General features: G+C 35.3%; 1 protein-coding gene across 25 annotated transcripts in view; it reads right to left on the minus strand.

The window, feature by feature from the left end:
- Nucleotides 1-261: 261 nt before the first annotated feature.
- Nucleotides 262-16,358, minus strand: part of SLMAP (sarcolemma associated protein) — a gene marked incomplete at both ends in the record, with an annotated part of 125,697 nt that continues 109,600 nt past the window's right edge. For 9 of the 25 annotated variants that reach the window (XM_084247357.1, XM_084247353.1, XM_084247352.1 and 6 more), the window contains 7 exons: nucleotides 262-354; nucleotides 3,692-3,826; nucleotides 7,569-7,740; nucleotides 9,376-9,493; nucleotides 9,938-10,258; nucleotides 13,248-13,322; nucleotides 14,469-14,591. In XM_084247357.1, the coding sequence (XP_084103483.1) occupies nucleotides 262-354; nucleotides 3,692-3,826; nucleotides 7,569-7,740; nucleotides 9,376-9,493; nucleotides 9,938-10,258; nucleotides 13,248-13,322; nucleotides 14,469-14,591 (1,037 nt within the window). Of the gene's footprint in view, nucleotides 355-1,729; nucleotides 1,814-3,691; nucleotides 3,827-7,568; nucleotides 7,741-9,375; nucleotides 9,494-9,937; nucleotides 10,259-13,247; nucleotides 13,323-14,468; nucleotides 14,592-16,358 lie in introns of those variants that run through there. The other 16 variants (XM_084247358.1, XM_084247355.1, XM_084247351.1 and 13 more) reach the window with 4 other exon arrangements.

A 16,358-nucleotide genomic window follows, 5' to 3' on the forward strand; every position in this document is an offset into this window, starting at 1 on the left:
TTCAGATTCTCAACATACTAATTTAAAAATTACATGAAAAATTGCAAGCAAATTATTGCTTACAGTTGAATAAAGTCACAATTTTATATCTTCTTTATAGACAGATACATTTTATATAATTTAAAGCAATGACCCTATAGCTGTATTCTTGCACTTCTGCTGTTTTAAGAGGTAAAAAGGAAGAAAATGGTTGTTTGTCCCCAGCATGAGTGTGATGCCAGCTTCTAGAGGGAGGACGGTGTACGGACTCAAGAAACGCTCTCATGGAGAAGCTCTGGCCAGACCTGGCACATACAGCACGATGGCTGTCACTGCAACCAGGGCAGCCAACATGGGCATCCAGGGCCAGGGTTTCTGTGTGGAAAGAAACCAAGAGTCAATATCACATTCTCCCTTCTCTTTTCATACCTATTAACCCCTTGGTTCCAGAGAGTCCTGAATACTTAACAGAATATTCGAAAATTCTTATCCTTGCATAAAAATATAATTTAAAAAGAAAAGAAAAGAAGGTGAGGGAGTGCAGGTGGGAGGAGAGCCATAAGAGCAGGAATTCTTTTAGCAGACCATTGTGTTGGAGCCTAATACAGCTTAGGAGAGTCTTGGGCAGTTTTTGGTTTTGTTACAGTTGAAACCGAGTAGTGACTTCGAAGAAACCCTCTGGGCTTAGCCTGCCTTATTTGCTCTGGTATCATATATTATAACTGACTGATGTATATAGATGTCTGGAGTATGTTTCTGCCTAAAATGTTTATTTCTTGATGAAAAACAGATTCACATGTTGGCGTAGTTTTATACAAGGGGCTGGTAGGTAAGGTGATAGAAAATGGTCAAAGCTTTGATCCCCTATTTTCAAACCACAGAAGACAGATGGGAATCAAGATAGGAAAGTGTTACTACAAGAATCCTGGCTGTCTGATATTTTTGCTAATGACCATGTCCCGTGTAATTACACCATGTGATCATCTCATATGCTCTACTGACATGCATGCCTGTTGGAAGCATGCATGGATGGGCTGTTTCCAGTTCACTTTCCGAGGGTTTTATAATATCAGCTTGCTATGGGTGATAGCTTCATTTTCACTGATGTTCTGAGAGTCTTACTGAGAAAGTTGACTTTTAAAGAAATATTCTGATGTTGCAGGTGAGAGTTCAGAAAGATGTGGTATACGTTTATACTCTTGTAACTGAGTACCTCATTGGGGTTAAGATTGTGAGTCAATGGTCCATTATGATAATCTCATCCTTTTTCCTTTTTATAGCCATAGTGTAAACAGGCAAAAGTTGAAACAAAGAAATTCTAAGCTATGGAAAAGAAGAGGGAAGGGAGGAGGAGGAAGAAAGCTGGCTGAAAACTTCAGAGGCAAACTCTTCATTTCTCATTCAAATCTAATTAAACATATAATTGGAAAGGGGGTACTAATATTGCGGCAATTCAGAGTTTACTCCAGTTTGCTAGAGACAAAAACTCAGTTAAGGTAGTAAATTAACAAGAAGTTAGGTTGGAATTAATTCATGGTTAGCATTTCTACAAAGGAAACAAGACAAAATGTTACGTGATTAGTTGACTGTTCAGTTCATTCATATGACACACATGGCATACTAAATGAAGGGTTTGCTTCAGGTAACACAATACCTGTGTGGTTTTGCCATGCACTATATTACAAATGTGGCACAAACAGGTGACGGGGACAAACAGACAACGACTCAACAGTAGTGCTTGTACCTTTCTCTACCACAATGGACCGAAACACCAAAACAGGAAAGCCAGGAATAGGCCGATGAATACGGCTGGGACGGGTTGTAATATGGAAGGCTAAAGAAGGGAAGGGATATTAAAATCATTTTAAGCTATAAAAAAATCAAATAAGATGATTTAGACCCCAGGAAGCTAGGAGGGAGGAGGAGAAGACTGAGGTAATAGAAGTAATAGCACTCAGGTTTTACACTGATTTAAACATTTTAAAGACATCTAACACAATCCTGAATGATGGACTGTGGTGTGTAAATTGGCAAGCTACCAGTTTAACAGGACCAACTAGAGCGAATGGGAATGTGGGTGTCCCTGACACACGAATGAAATGTAGCAGAGCAATGGCAGCACCTCACCAACTGATACTCTGCTTGACAGTACATTTTTTTTTCCATATTTGGAATCCATTATTTAATGAATAATGTTTAGAAATGACTAAAGTTTATTTTATCCCTCCATCAAAACTTTTTTTTCAATGAGAACTCTTGCCTGAGATGGTACTGTTTTCAAGTTCAAAAAAATAAATGCTCTGTGATATGTGCTGCCTAAACCAGGCAAGAGATCTGACACCATATATGATAAACATTTGTTATATAGAGACAGGGAAATCTCAGGGATTTCAGTTAAGTTACCGGAATGTAATTAATTTTTAAAAATTGGAAGGAAATTACTAAATGAGAGTTAATACAAAGTAATATTTTGGTACCATAAGTTCAATATCATAAAAAAGGAAATTCACCCTTATGATAAGTGATTTGAACAACTACAAGTAATAATAGCAAGGTTACTTTTGAAATGATTTTGAGTAGTATAGAAGGATCCATTCTGATTATGCTAGATGTCTTCACAGATTAATTTAGTAGCAAGTAGGCTGAAATTCCATAATCAGAGGGATACAGATTAACACAAAAAAGAGAAGTAACCAAACCATTATGATCTGATTTCAGAAGAGTTCCATAATGTATACTTTCAAAATAAATGCAATCCATTTTTTGTTTAGCATAAAGCCTCTGCATCCAATTCACCAACTTTGAAAAGGGTTTCGACCCAAGTAACACGTCTTTATCTTATAAAAACTAAGATTTTTCTTTAGCAATGGACAGTTGGACACAATTCATGAGCATTCAGTATGCAACTGTGTAGTTGGATGGCCATGCAACATTACTCCTTTGTAGTTGTGATTGCAAGTGAAGCAGAGTGCCTTCCCCCATAGAAGTGTGTGGTTCATGCCCACTGCAGTATCCAAGCCATGACAGGGGTTTGAAATAAGTCAGAGCACAACCAACCACACTGAACATCCATCAGTTAGGGCCCACAAAGGCAATGATCACCAAAACATACAACACAACATTTATTTAGTACATCTTTAAAAAGACCATCTGCCTTTCTAGCAAATGAAAAACAAATATTATTAAAGTCAATATATACCAAAATGTTCCAGTTTCCCCTTCTCGTTCTCGTACACACACACACTCACACATACACACCCCTCTATAGTAACTCACCAAATACTTCCCAATAGTTACAGGATCCAAAAAAAAAAAAAAAACAAAAACAAAAACAAAAACAAAAACCCACTATGGTTTTAAGGAATGTGCCTTAGTGAGATGAAAACATTATTACTATATAACTATAAAGCAAAACTCATAATTAAGTCTCCCATTTTTTGATACAACCAAAGTCTGAGGAGTCAACAGGTACTATACTCTTTCTTAGACATGTCCCTAGTGGTATAGTGCTAGGGAAAAACAAAAGCCAGATGATACCCTAGCTCTCCTAGGGTACAGGTTAAAGGGGCACAATGATTCCATTGGGAATATCATAAGTGTAGTTCATATGTGCTATGGGCCTTACTTTCTTATATCAGTAATAAAGTCCTCTGAATTTCAAGGTTTTCACCTGCCTCTCAATCAAAGCTAAGCCAAGTTTGCAAAGACTTACATTATTTCCTTTCTCTCGGAGCAGCTTCAGGTTGTCTTTACATTGTTTGAGCTCATCTGTGATTGATTGTTTTTCCTGCTCAGTCATTTCAAACTTCAACTTCAGCTCTGAGAGTACAGTCTGTGTCTTTTCATACTAAAGGCAAAGAAAAAAGAGTGTGCAGACTCAACTTAAAATGGGTATGAGGTTATGGTTCTAGTCAGGCTTAGTCACCTGTAATAGCAAAGTCAAGTCTTTTTGTTCTAAGGAGGATAAGAATTATTTGCACTAATAGTAAGTCTTTAATGTTAACTTGATTCTATGTGGGAAGTTTTTGGCTCTGGATTGTAAAGGTAAAGTCACCTTTTGTCATAGTTTTCTAATATAAAGGGTCACTTGTTCCACTGAGTTAGGGGAGGAAAGTAAAATTTCAGGGTGAGCAAAAGAAAAACAAGTAAGAAAAACCCCATAGCCTAATTAAACAGCAAGGTTAGGATGTCAGTTTACAAAGTCACACAGTGAGCAAAGTCATACAGGTCATTTTTTAGACTTGAAGTAAAAAATACCTACTCCCAGTTGGCCTTCCTTCACCCTGCATCACTGTGTCCAGAACATTACCGTGTTCAGGATAAGTAAATTTTCCAGGCAATGAAGCAAATAAATGTATTTAAGGCACCAAACACTATGACTGGGACATTTCCACGTCTCCAATTATAACCTACAAGCATCAATTAAAAGTAACTTTTAAAAATAACTTTTTAAAATTTGTTTCTGATAATTTTCCATAGTAACGTACCACTTCCTGCTCTGGAAAATAGTCAGAAAACAGTTCTGATGGACCAGCTATTACCAGCACAGGTGAGGCTAATGCAAAACATTGTGTGGTTTGCTCCTACTGAAGTGCCCTGGAAAGTGGGATTATAGACTGGTTACACTTCTAACTGTTGCAGCTTACATGCAAGCTGGGCACCCACTCAAAGAGCAGAGACTGTTTTGCTTCTGGCTGTGGCTTCCGCTGCCCCTTTCTGCCATCTCTGAATGCTTTAGGAGGTAAGAAAGACAAAGACTGAGTGTAAAATAAATAAACAATAGATCTGGCATGCCAGAAAAGTTCCATCTCTTCCATAAATAAAGCCCATGAGGGTGGAAGCCTTCAGTTCCTTTCTGTCTACAGTCAAGAAATTCCTCAATAAAGCATACCTTTATAACACACCTTCAGTGCTTCTGAATAATATAAATACCTTGGAGTGATTTATTAGGACTTTGTTTATTTACTCCAAAAGATAGATAGATATTAAGATGAATGCAAATGTATAAAAACATTAGACAGAAGAGGTGAAGGTGGAGTATCAGGGTCAGTAAGGAGGTCAGAAGCTAGGAAAAATGATGTGGGTACACAGAGGGAGGGAAAATGAAAGGAATTCCCTGTTACCTAACAGTGTTCCCAGAATAAATCTGGTTAGTTTCCAGAGAAGGAACTAAAGAGTAAGATTCATGACCTTTATGACAGTCTGTGGACTTTCTTCCAGAAGGCAGAAGGTTACCACCAGGCTACGAAGGCAAATTCAATGACTTAGATTGTTCTCTGCACCTTAGGACATAATCAATTCTCAATGATTTGATTCCTAAAGAATAACTGGAATGTGCTTTGCTGACCAAAATTCTCTTACTTTCCACCATTCTTACAACTGCCCTGCTCTATATACCAAAACACTTGATCATTTCTCCATTCCAACAGTTGTGAAGCAGAATGACAGGAAGGCAGCTCAGTTGGAAAGATCCTGCTGTTTACATTTTGTATGTGAGTGGGGAGGGAAGAACTCTGGCTCCAGGGCCAGCTGGAAAAAAAAAAGCTTTAAACAGCTTTCCTGAGTCAGTCTTTGCAGAATGTATTTGTGTGCTCAATGTCTCATGAATTCTTAAATGGCAGGTATTTCTATTAAATTAAAATACATAGATACTTTGTAAAGTCAGATATAAAGATGATATATACCATTGTTTTTTCCTTAATACTGAGGGTTATAATTTACTTTTCTCATGAACTTTTTCACACCTTGCTTGGATATTGTTTTTACTCCATTTTACATTCTAACTTGGAGGTAAGAAATGAGCTCAGTTCATATTACCAAAACCTCTGGTCCTTCATAAAAATATGGGTTTGCTTAGTTTCTAATATTTCAGCCTGTTACAGAGCTGAAGATACACCATCACGATACTGTGCACATTAAGCATGATTCTATGAGAGAAAGGAGAACAAAGGAGCAATGTTGAAAGGGAAGTGCATTAATAAAAAGTTATAATTAATTTTCAGTGGATCACACAGATATAAGAACCTCCTTAAAGAATATTTTAGTTATAGAATAATATAGTCTCTAAAGTATATATATAGTATAGACTCGACATCAGGACAAACGGAAAGAGAAGTTTACATTACAAAGGAGTGTGATGATTACACATCATTTCACATGAAAAACACTGAACAAGAAAATAGAAAAGAAACATACTGACAAGATCAGACATATTTTTAAATGTGCTGCATTTAATGCAATCCAAAAGCTATGAACAGTTTAGATGCTGTGACAACATGCCACTGCCATTTGTGGAAACAGTTAAAGCATTTCGCACTGATTTCTCAGTGACCAAAAACAGACAAATAAGTAACGCAACAAAACTGCTAATGCATTCATAGTAACATACAACAGAATCATCTCCCAACCACAGCATTCTTCCCAGATTTTGAAAGAATTACGGCATATGGACTGGAAGGACACAAAGTGCTTACAGTATTAAGTACTAGGATATTTACTTTGGCACAAAATTTGTGTTCCAACTAAATAAAATTAGATTTCTTTCAAAACACACATCCTTAGCAAGAAGGTAAAAACGAACATATTACAAAAGCAGTATGCCCACACATAAATAAATAATATTACAGTTTTTTTTTCCTTTAGAAACAAACATGAAGATAGAAGAACAACAATCATTTCTAAGTTCAGGATACTACAAGGAAAGAAAAGTGCAAAGAAAAACTGTATTGATTAAACAGATCTTTTGAAAACAATTTTGGGAAAATTCATTATTAAAGACAGAGTTGTCTTCAACGTCCTCCCATTTTAAAATGAATCTTTCATTTAAAAGAATCTACAACTGCGGTGGTCCTTGACCGGTAAATCAATCAGCATCAGCCTTCTTTTTCCCCTAGTTTTCTAGGAGTCAATGTAGGGAGCAGCAAAAGGACAGTAAAACTGATCAGAAGTCTTACTGCCCTCTAGTTAATGTCAAAGGTTTGTGCAGGAAAAGGCTGGTGGGGTTCCCACTCTAAAGTCAACCCTCACCATTTTTAATATCACATCCAATGACACTTTTTTAAAAAGACACCCATGCCATTTTAAGCAAAATGACATGAAAGGTGAGCATGCACATTTGCGAAGGGAGAAGGAAGAAAGTAAAAGGCCACAGAATATATGTTTGACTAGCTGGCTAAGAGGTAAATTATAAGTTAACTGTTTCAGGCCAGTTTCACCTGAGGGGTTTAAATAGCATTGTAGTGTGACCCCAGTTTGCTTTCCAAAAGTATTCTAAGTTAAATATGTTACTGTCTTTGAAAGATAAACAATAAATTACACGATCTGGTACAAAGGGCTTCTTAACTAACTGGTAGAAAGGAAATTTTAATGTAATTTTGTATGTTCATATCTTTGAAATTAAACCCTACTGATGAATTCTCTCTGCATGGATATTGATGCACAGCTAGAAATCACCAGAGATGCTCCAATATCAACTCTGTGACAGGTAGTGTGACTTCTACTTCCCTTTACTTCTAACTAGCATGAATATCTGATTTGCTTTTGGCTTTAAGCCCAAGCATAATTGGGCTCATAATGTCTTTTCGCTTTACCTCTTTCTGTACATCCTTTGCTTGGTTTTCAGCCTTACTGAGAAGAGTTTTTAAGTCTGCTGAATCCCGAAGATGCTGTTCTTTCAAGGATCCCACTTGACTCTCAAGTTCTTTCCTGGTTATCTGAAGGATGCTGAGATCACTGGTAAGCTCTAAACTCTGCTTCTGAGAACTGCAACATAAATTTTGACAGGTAGTTATTCATGTAGAAGCTAAACATAGCAGAAAGTCCAATTTCTTATACTTCATTAGGAGGGATGAGGTGGGTTTCAGAGGAAGAAAGGAAATTATAGAAAAAGAGTGTAAGATATTTTCAATAAGTAAAAAACATTAAAATGTCAAAAAATGTGAGTTTAAAATTGAGGCCATTTTCAGGTAATCAGCTGTTACATACTAAGGTTAAAATTTTAAAATCTGAAGTAGATGGTGACTATCTTTATATTTTATCACATATTAGTTATATAATAAAATGATTCAATGTTCGTCTCCTACAAGAAAAAGTGCATGTTTCAATTATTTTTTTTTATAAGAACGTAATAGGATGGGAGAAATCAAAAGTCATTGTTAAATAAAGACAAATCAAATCAAGTTAGAAGATATGCCAAATTGGGGGGAGAGCATGGGACAAAGAAACAGGAGACCGTGTTCAGGATTACAGTTCTGCCAATATTTAGTGTGGAATGTTAACAAATCACTTAACTGGTGCAATTTCATTCCCTGCATAAGAATTTCCTTGTCAGTTTTAAGATCTTTGTCAGGCACCATGTTCGACCAACATAAAATAATACAAGGAGAGTCTCAGTGCCCTCCACTGTCAAACAAAAGGGATGAACTATTAGTCAGGCCAATATACCTAGGAACTAAATGGCATATAAGACCCTGCGAAGGAATACTTGCTTTTAAATACTTACTACTTAAATGATGGGGAGGCTTACCAAATAAATTTACAAAAATACAGAACAAGAAAATTTTAGGAAACAGATGTAATTTGTCTTCAATAGGTTATATGTCTTTAGGCATAGAACCTGACCAATGATTTAATATATTTCACCCTTCTGGAGAACATACTTCTAACTCATTAAGAGTTTGTAGGCTTGCTTTTCAACACTTAAAATTTGAAGCAATTAAAAAATAGCAATTAACAATCTTGACAGATTCTAGTTAATCACACCTCAAATATGAGGAATGAAGTCTGAATCTTTAAAATATCAGTAATTCCAAAATAATAATAATTTTAAAATAATCCTGGCAATCAAACAGTATTTCTCATTGATAGAATACTAAACTAAATGGATTCACTAAAATCCAAGACTTGAGTGTCTACATCATTACTCTTTCTATAATCCTGTTTGAAATTTGTAATTTGAATTTATACCTTTCAGTAGTATAAATCCTTCATTATAGTCATCTCCTGATCACCCTTATTAATGGAAGGGATCACTGGTATGAAAGAAAAACACACTTGTATTTGAAATTTGATTATCATTCAGTTTATAGGGCAACTTCAACCATTAATTGTAGATCGTGGTTGTTTGCTCAGGGTTTTTTTTTTTTTTTTTTTCGGTGGGGAAACAGGATTCAATGAGTGTGCATGCCATAAGGAAACCAAAAAGAAAGGCCATGCAGGATGATGGCAGTGTCAGAAATAAAATGTTGAAATATTCACTTAGTGTGGCTAACCAGCCAAATAGCTAAACAGAATCTGGATGAACATTTTCCTCCAGAAAGATATTCAAATATCAAATTCAATTTGATTTAGATGAAAATTTAAGATAAATATTTTGAAGCTAAAAGAGTTCTTGCATACTTGTGCAATTCTTTTTCTTGACGCTGCAGTTCTGATGATAGCAAAACATTTTCCTTTTTAAGAGCACGGCATTCAGTTTCCAATACATTCCATTCCTTTCTCAACTTCTCCAGTTCACCTAAGATAGTCCCAAAACACACTCATTAATACAGAAACATAATTCCCACAGTCAATCAGAGGAAAAAGGAAAATATTTCAGAGAACAGCATATTTTACCCCCCTTAAACACATGTAGAGTTTACATGGCCATTCTATGATTCCTCTTTCTTTGCATCTGTATCTCAGGGAAGTCTCATTTCCTTGAAGTTGAGTAGTACTTTTGCCCATTCATTTTCATAAGACAAATAATTTTTAAGTGTTTATATAAAAGAAAAAAATAGTAAAAACATTTTAATTTTTTGTAGAACTTACAGGGTTGAAGAATGTTTATAACCTCCAATATAAAAACAGTATTTTACATAACCAATCGCTATCACACAGAGAGAAATAGCCTGAATTTGTGCAAATTACAAAATTATCATTGTCAAGAGTTAAATGCTTTATGTAAAATACATTTACTCACTTTGTAGCCTTGTTGCTTCTTCTCTCTGCTGGTCCTCACATTGTTGACACCGAAGCTGAAAACTGTTTTGCAGACTTGTGATTTCTTTCTCATATTCTGAGGCTGCTTTCCGCCACCGCTCAAGCTCTGCTCGCACCTTCTTAAGCTCTTCTTGTAAAGAAGTAATGTCAATATCCCTCTCAGAGGCAGCCTTTTCTGCTGCTTGATGAAGGAGCAAAATTTCATCTCGGGCACTAAGCAATTCATTTCGAGTGCTTGTGATTTCACTGTCCTTCTCCTCCCGGAGATTCTCCATATCGACGTGTAATCTCTGCAGTTGGGCTAATAAAAGCATATTTATCCATCATTGTCTTAGTCCGTAGCAATTAGGAATAAAAGAATAACTCATATGGGATTATAGTTCTGGCACTGCCCAGGTTATCAGAGCATTTGTTGCTTTTGATTAAATTGTACAAACAATCCATGTTTAATGCAGAGAATGCCAAACTACATACAAAGAAGAAAACCAAAGTGATCTGTATTTCCCCCACACAGAGAAAACTGTTCCTAACATTTGGTACTTAATTCATCTAGATTTTTTTCTATGCATTTATATACATATAAAAAATACAGAGGGATTATAATATATATATATGTATATATAGTGCTCTCTATTCTGCTGCTGCTGCTGAACATCTTTAAATAATAAAAATAGTCACATTATAACTACTTTGGAGTAAGCCTTTATTTTAGACATTTTAGGTTGCTCAGTTTTTAATTACTAGAAACAATACTGCTATAATGCAATCCTGATTTTTTTCTCAGGGTAATTCCAAGACATAGAAGTGCTTGGTCAAATGGCAAGTGCTAGAAAAACCTCTGGTTTTGATGCAAATTGCTGTTCAAATGTCAATTCCTTAAAGGTGACTTCTCTGATGACTTATTTAAAAACATCCCTCAGGGGCCTCCCTGGTGGCACAGGGGTTAAAGTCTCAAGGCTATCAAGCTATCGCCAGCTACTGCAGCATGAGTTTAATCCCTGGCCAGGCATCTGACCCTCATGGCTCAGCAGACCTCTCCAGTCTTGCCCACTGCTCCCCTCAGCAGTATATTTCAGTATATCTGCCTGTTCTGTTCCCCACTCTGTCTCTGGTGAATCCTCTCACCATCGCCCTCCCACCTCCCACACATTTGGCCTACATTTCAGTTCTTGTATGCATAAATAAATAAAAATAAATCTCTAAAAAAAAATCCCTCTATCATTTTCTAGCACTTTACTCTGCCTTATTGGACATAGCATTATACATTTACTTTTCCACTAGACTCCATATCTCACTCCTGTGGGCTCTATCCTCAATACTAGCAAAACAAACAATCAATTAATGGCTGAATTAATGAATGAGTTAATGAATTGATAAAATTAATGAAAATTGCTTAATCAAAGAGGTTTGTTTTAAAGATTTGGTTTTGGAGACTCATGAATCAAACTAAAAACAATTCATACAGAACCATACTTGGTTCAGAGCTAGAAAACTAGTCTAGTTACTATAATACAAGAAAATTATAAGTAGAAAACATTCCATATATAGAAAAGAAAAATAGTTTAAAAGATTTAGGTCTGAGAGAGGGGGCAGTTGCCCCATATATTAAAGAAATTATTAGGTCTTTTAAATTTGCAGGCAGCACTGAGAGGTAACATCTTCAAAATTTGAAAAGATACAATGGACAGAGATAAGATGACCATGAACTTGTGGATAAAGTCCTACAATGCAAATGCTGGCACTAGGGGGCACTCAGTGATGCTTAGGTAAGCACAATTTAAGACAAAAGGCAGCACTATGTCACAAAACCTTTAGAGAAAATTACCTATACACAGTACAAGATGGAAATATACATTCAAATCAGATTTATATAAACCAATGGATAATGACATTAAACTCAAGTAAGAATTTAAAGAGTTTTCAATTTAAAATACACATACAACTTACCCCAGAAATTTTAATTTGACCATAGTAAAATTAACTTTTTAAATAACTCAAGTGTTCCATACCAAAATAGAGAACACCCCAAAGGTTTTTTTTTCTCTCTCTAGAATATTTTAAAGCAAGTATCATAGGTCTGGTGCAATAATACCCCATTTCTTCTAAACTGTGATTGTCTTTTAACTTTTCTCTCTATCTCTCAAAGTAAAATTTTAAAATAACATTGGTTCCTTCTTGACAAGAAAGGCAAGTTAATTCTGCTTTAGGAATTTTACAGTGGCATGGGAAATAAAGATCTCTTTGAGGGTATCTCACAATCATAGTCTCATATTACCAGGAGCTCTGGTTCAAAGAAAACCCTTGATCTTTCAGGTCATTACAGTAGTGACCCTTTGATAGTCCACACAAAGAAATAGCAAAATGGTGGGTATGAAGAGCAGCCTTTACCAATGAAGGCAATGAAGAGACTATTACTCTATTCCATGTGGTACATAATTTCTATTGGCAATGCAAGTGTGTGATGATCATTAGAAACAATGCCACCACAGAATACAACAAAAATAACTCTTTAGACTGATAAATACAGTGGTTAACAGAGGAGAAGGGGAAAAAGAGTCAGAGCAAAGGGTAGAGCAAAGGTCAACGTGAAAGTATAATGGCACTAGAACTTCTGTGGTGGGTGAGTTAAACAAAAATACATAACAAGGTGTGAAATTATACTCCTGAAATATATACCAAACAAATGGTAAATCAATACAAACTGACTAAAAGAAAATAAATATGCCACCAAACAAGCTCTGATACACAGAAGAACTTAAATTGATTTCCTATATGAAGAATAGCGGTAGTAATTCACTATATAACCCAGAAAGTGGCACAAAATTCCTACCTTCACCCCTGCTCTTCCCATTCCAAGGGTCCACTGGGTAATTGTGACTTGTATGTTAAAAGCTCATCAAGAGACCAATTATAGCCCGAGATACCATAAAACATGGGAACTATCTGCACTCCCACTTTTCATTCCGTTTAGATATCTAAAAACCAACAATAATGGGGGTCTCCCTAGTGGTGCAAAGGGTTAAGTTGCAGCACTATGAAGCTATTGGCAGCCACTGCAGCATAAGTTGGATCCCTGGCTAGGGAGGTGGCGCCTGGCAAACCTCTCTTGTCTCGCCCATTGCTCCCCTCAGCAGTATATTTCAGTCAGTCTGCCTGTTCTGTTTCCTACTGTCTCTGGTGAATCCTCTCAACACTCCCATCCCCGAACCTGTGGCCTGTACCCTAGTTCTTGTATGCATAAATAAATAAATCTTAAAAAAAATAAAAACAAACAATAACAGTGTTCATACCTTGAAGAACCTGTATTTGTTTAGTGGATTCCTCAACTTGATTTCGATAGGCTTTTCTTTCTTCTTCCAAAAGAGCTGAAAGTAAAATAGGGTATATCTAATTTTGTGAGTTAATGAAAGTATTAAAAATTGATTAGCTGGAAATTTCTAAGAAATTCTCTCTTAAACTAATTGAAGGAAACAAAAATTAGTCAGTATTATCAGTATTAGGAGTTAAAGATTTTAGGAGCAAAAAACAGTAGTATGTAATAAATCTATTTAATTTAGTAGTGGAGTTTTCTAGAACTTGTAACAAGATAATGTGCTAGTCTTCAAGTGAGAAGCATTCTAGGTAGTTGTTAATCAGCATTTTGAGCTTAAATATTTAAAAAACAGGCTTTAATATGCTCATGTTTTACTACCAAGCACATAGCAAATACTGAATAAGTAACTGTTATTTGCTAAATTTTAAAATCATAATTAAATACATTAACCTGGGTGCTCTAAAAGGTTCAAGCTAAGTGAATACCAATTCTAATTTCTTCAAGAAAAGAAAAGTAAGAAAGTACAGGAAGTTCTAGTCTGTCTGTCTCCCCTGCAAAATGAATCTTCCTCTTGGTCAACAAGAGGAAGATTTTAAAGAAATCTATTTTAAAGAACATTAGGTCCACAGGCAATTTACTTTCTCTTAATTCTAAAACTTTCTAAGGTGTTAACTGACTATAACCAGGTAGTTACTGTGACTGATATGGAAATGTAAGATCTAGGAATAGCACAGATTCCACTAGCCTATATAACACTACAGATAAGTGAGCAACTTGAAAATAAAGTGGCTGAGATGTTAGAAGGTTCTATACCTTAAACTTGTCTGATTTTTATATTTACTGGTGAACACACAATAAAACATGGGACATAAAAATTTCCCTTATCTTACACTGAGTAGCTATTTTTAATATGTTTTTTTTTCCTTCTATTGTACTTACAATGTAATTATTAAGATCTTTCATTGGTACAAGTCTTTCTTGATCTTCACATCAACAATGTGAAGTAGAGCAAATTTCCCCATTTTATTAATTTGAAATATAAATTCAGAGAGGTTAAGTGAATGTCCCAATCTCACATATCAAATAAAGTTGTGGATCTGAATCAGATATCATGCCTTTGAACTCCACATTTAGGGCCATCAGTTATATCATGTGTTCATGTTGCATCCCCTAAAGAATCACATAATCTTGATCTCACCTTGAAGTTCAAAGCATTTTTGTTTACTTGCTCTAGCTAGCTCCTGGGCTTCAATCAATTCCTTGCGAAGATGTTGAATTTCTTGTTTTGCCTCAACTTCTGACTGTGCACCCTGCAAGTCATCTGACAAAAATGTTTATTTTAAAAGCAAGAGTTAGTATGACAAATTTATCTCTACAACCAAAGATTAGTAATCTCTTTCATGTTTAGACATACATAATTAAACAACATAGCACACATGAGTTAAATACATTTTAGAAGCAAACTATATTAAGCGTTTTAGTCATTTCACCCTGGGGAAAGTGTATAAGTACTGTTAAATATATAATAACACTTCATGCCAATGGCATTATAAGATAAATATATTAACTTATACTAAATTATATGTTTCACTCTGCAAAGTTTATGTAACATTTGAAATTCAGTGATGATGCTATTCAGGCATATGCTATTTTTTATCAATTGTAAAATTTCTTGGTAACAAGTCAGGAAATTTTCACTTGGAACTTGAACTGGAAATGGAAAAACAGAAACAAACTTTTCCTCAAGAAAAGACTATTATAGCATGATTTCCCTAGTTGTGGAATACCAAATTAAAACTAGGTTGAAAGCCCTTCTATACTCACTTTCTTATCACTGTATGCTTAACACCATACACATAACAAATAAATATTTGCCGAATTATTCAATGATGTAACCTAAAGGGTTTATCAAAATAAATTACATCCAGCATGGATGAAATCTTTTGCTCCTGAACACTGCTTGAAATAAATATATTATCAGGTATACCATACTCTTCTAGTGCATTCTGTTTGACCACTACTTTGGTTTACAAGTGCTTCAGGCAGGACAACTTTAATCCATTAAAAAATAGCTAAAAAAAAAAGACCTGCTGAGTCTCTCGGCAGAAGATACTAGCACCTCAAAAAAAAAAAAAAATAGCTAAGAATAAAATTTCACAGCAAGTATTAGATGTCACAAAGACTTATTTTCATACTCATATATTATATCTTATTTTTCTCTGTCAACAATTTTGGCTATGGTTCATTTATACCAGTTAACTACCAATTCTTCCTCAGTCTCTTGCTGGAAGACACTTGATGGGGCAGGTAGAGAGAGAATTTCCAGTGGCAGAAAGAAGTACTATCTTAGCAACTATAAAACTTCTCTTTCAACACCACATGCTGGAGTCTGCAAGAGTCCTAGCTGCCTATGTCTAGAGTGGTCCTTATGTAGGGTATGACCTTATTTTTAGGAATATTTAGGAGGGAAGTTAATGCTTCTTATTTTCAGGTGGTTTAGTAAAAAAATAGCTAGATAAAATCGTTGGCTAGATTATTTTCCTAGTTGTGTGTGAGCAGTTTTTTCACCTCAATTCTTTCAACCTTTTGAGCTGAATAAATCTTCACTCTAGGGACCACCTTGTATTTAGTAGCTTTCTAGTCTATATCCACTAGAGGCCAGTAGTGCTCCCTCTGAATTTTAACAACCAAAATTATTTCCATATATTGTTAAATGTCATGTGGGGGATAAAACTGCCTCATGTTGAGAACTACTGCTCCATGTTAATAATTCGATAATCAGGGATGGGGGTGGGGAGGAATCTACACATATACTCCTTTTCCACAGAAGCATTGGTAGGTAATTCTGAAATTACTTTCTGTGTGTTTTAAAAATGATCAGATGAATTAAATATATTGTGGATAAAGGGAACCAGGTTTCTCCCTGTTAAAAAAAGAGAATTATAGCTATGGAAACAGGGAAAATGAATAAATCCTATAGCGTAGGGTATGAATTAAGAGTATGAACTCTGATTTGAATATATAGAAAAATATAAATATAGATATGAGATTATATACAAACACATATACACATATGTATATTTATATA

The sequence above is a fragment of the Talpa europaea genome (assembly GCF_964194135.1).
Source record: "Talpa europaea genome assembly, chromosome: 11".
Taxonomy (NCBI): domain Eukaryota; kingdom Metazoa; phylum Chordata; class Mammalia; order Eulipotyphla; family Talpidae; genus Talpa; species Talpa europaea.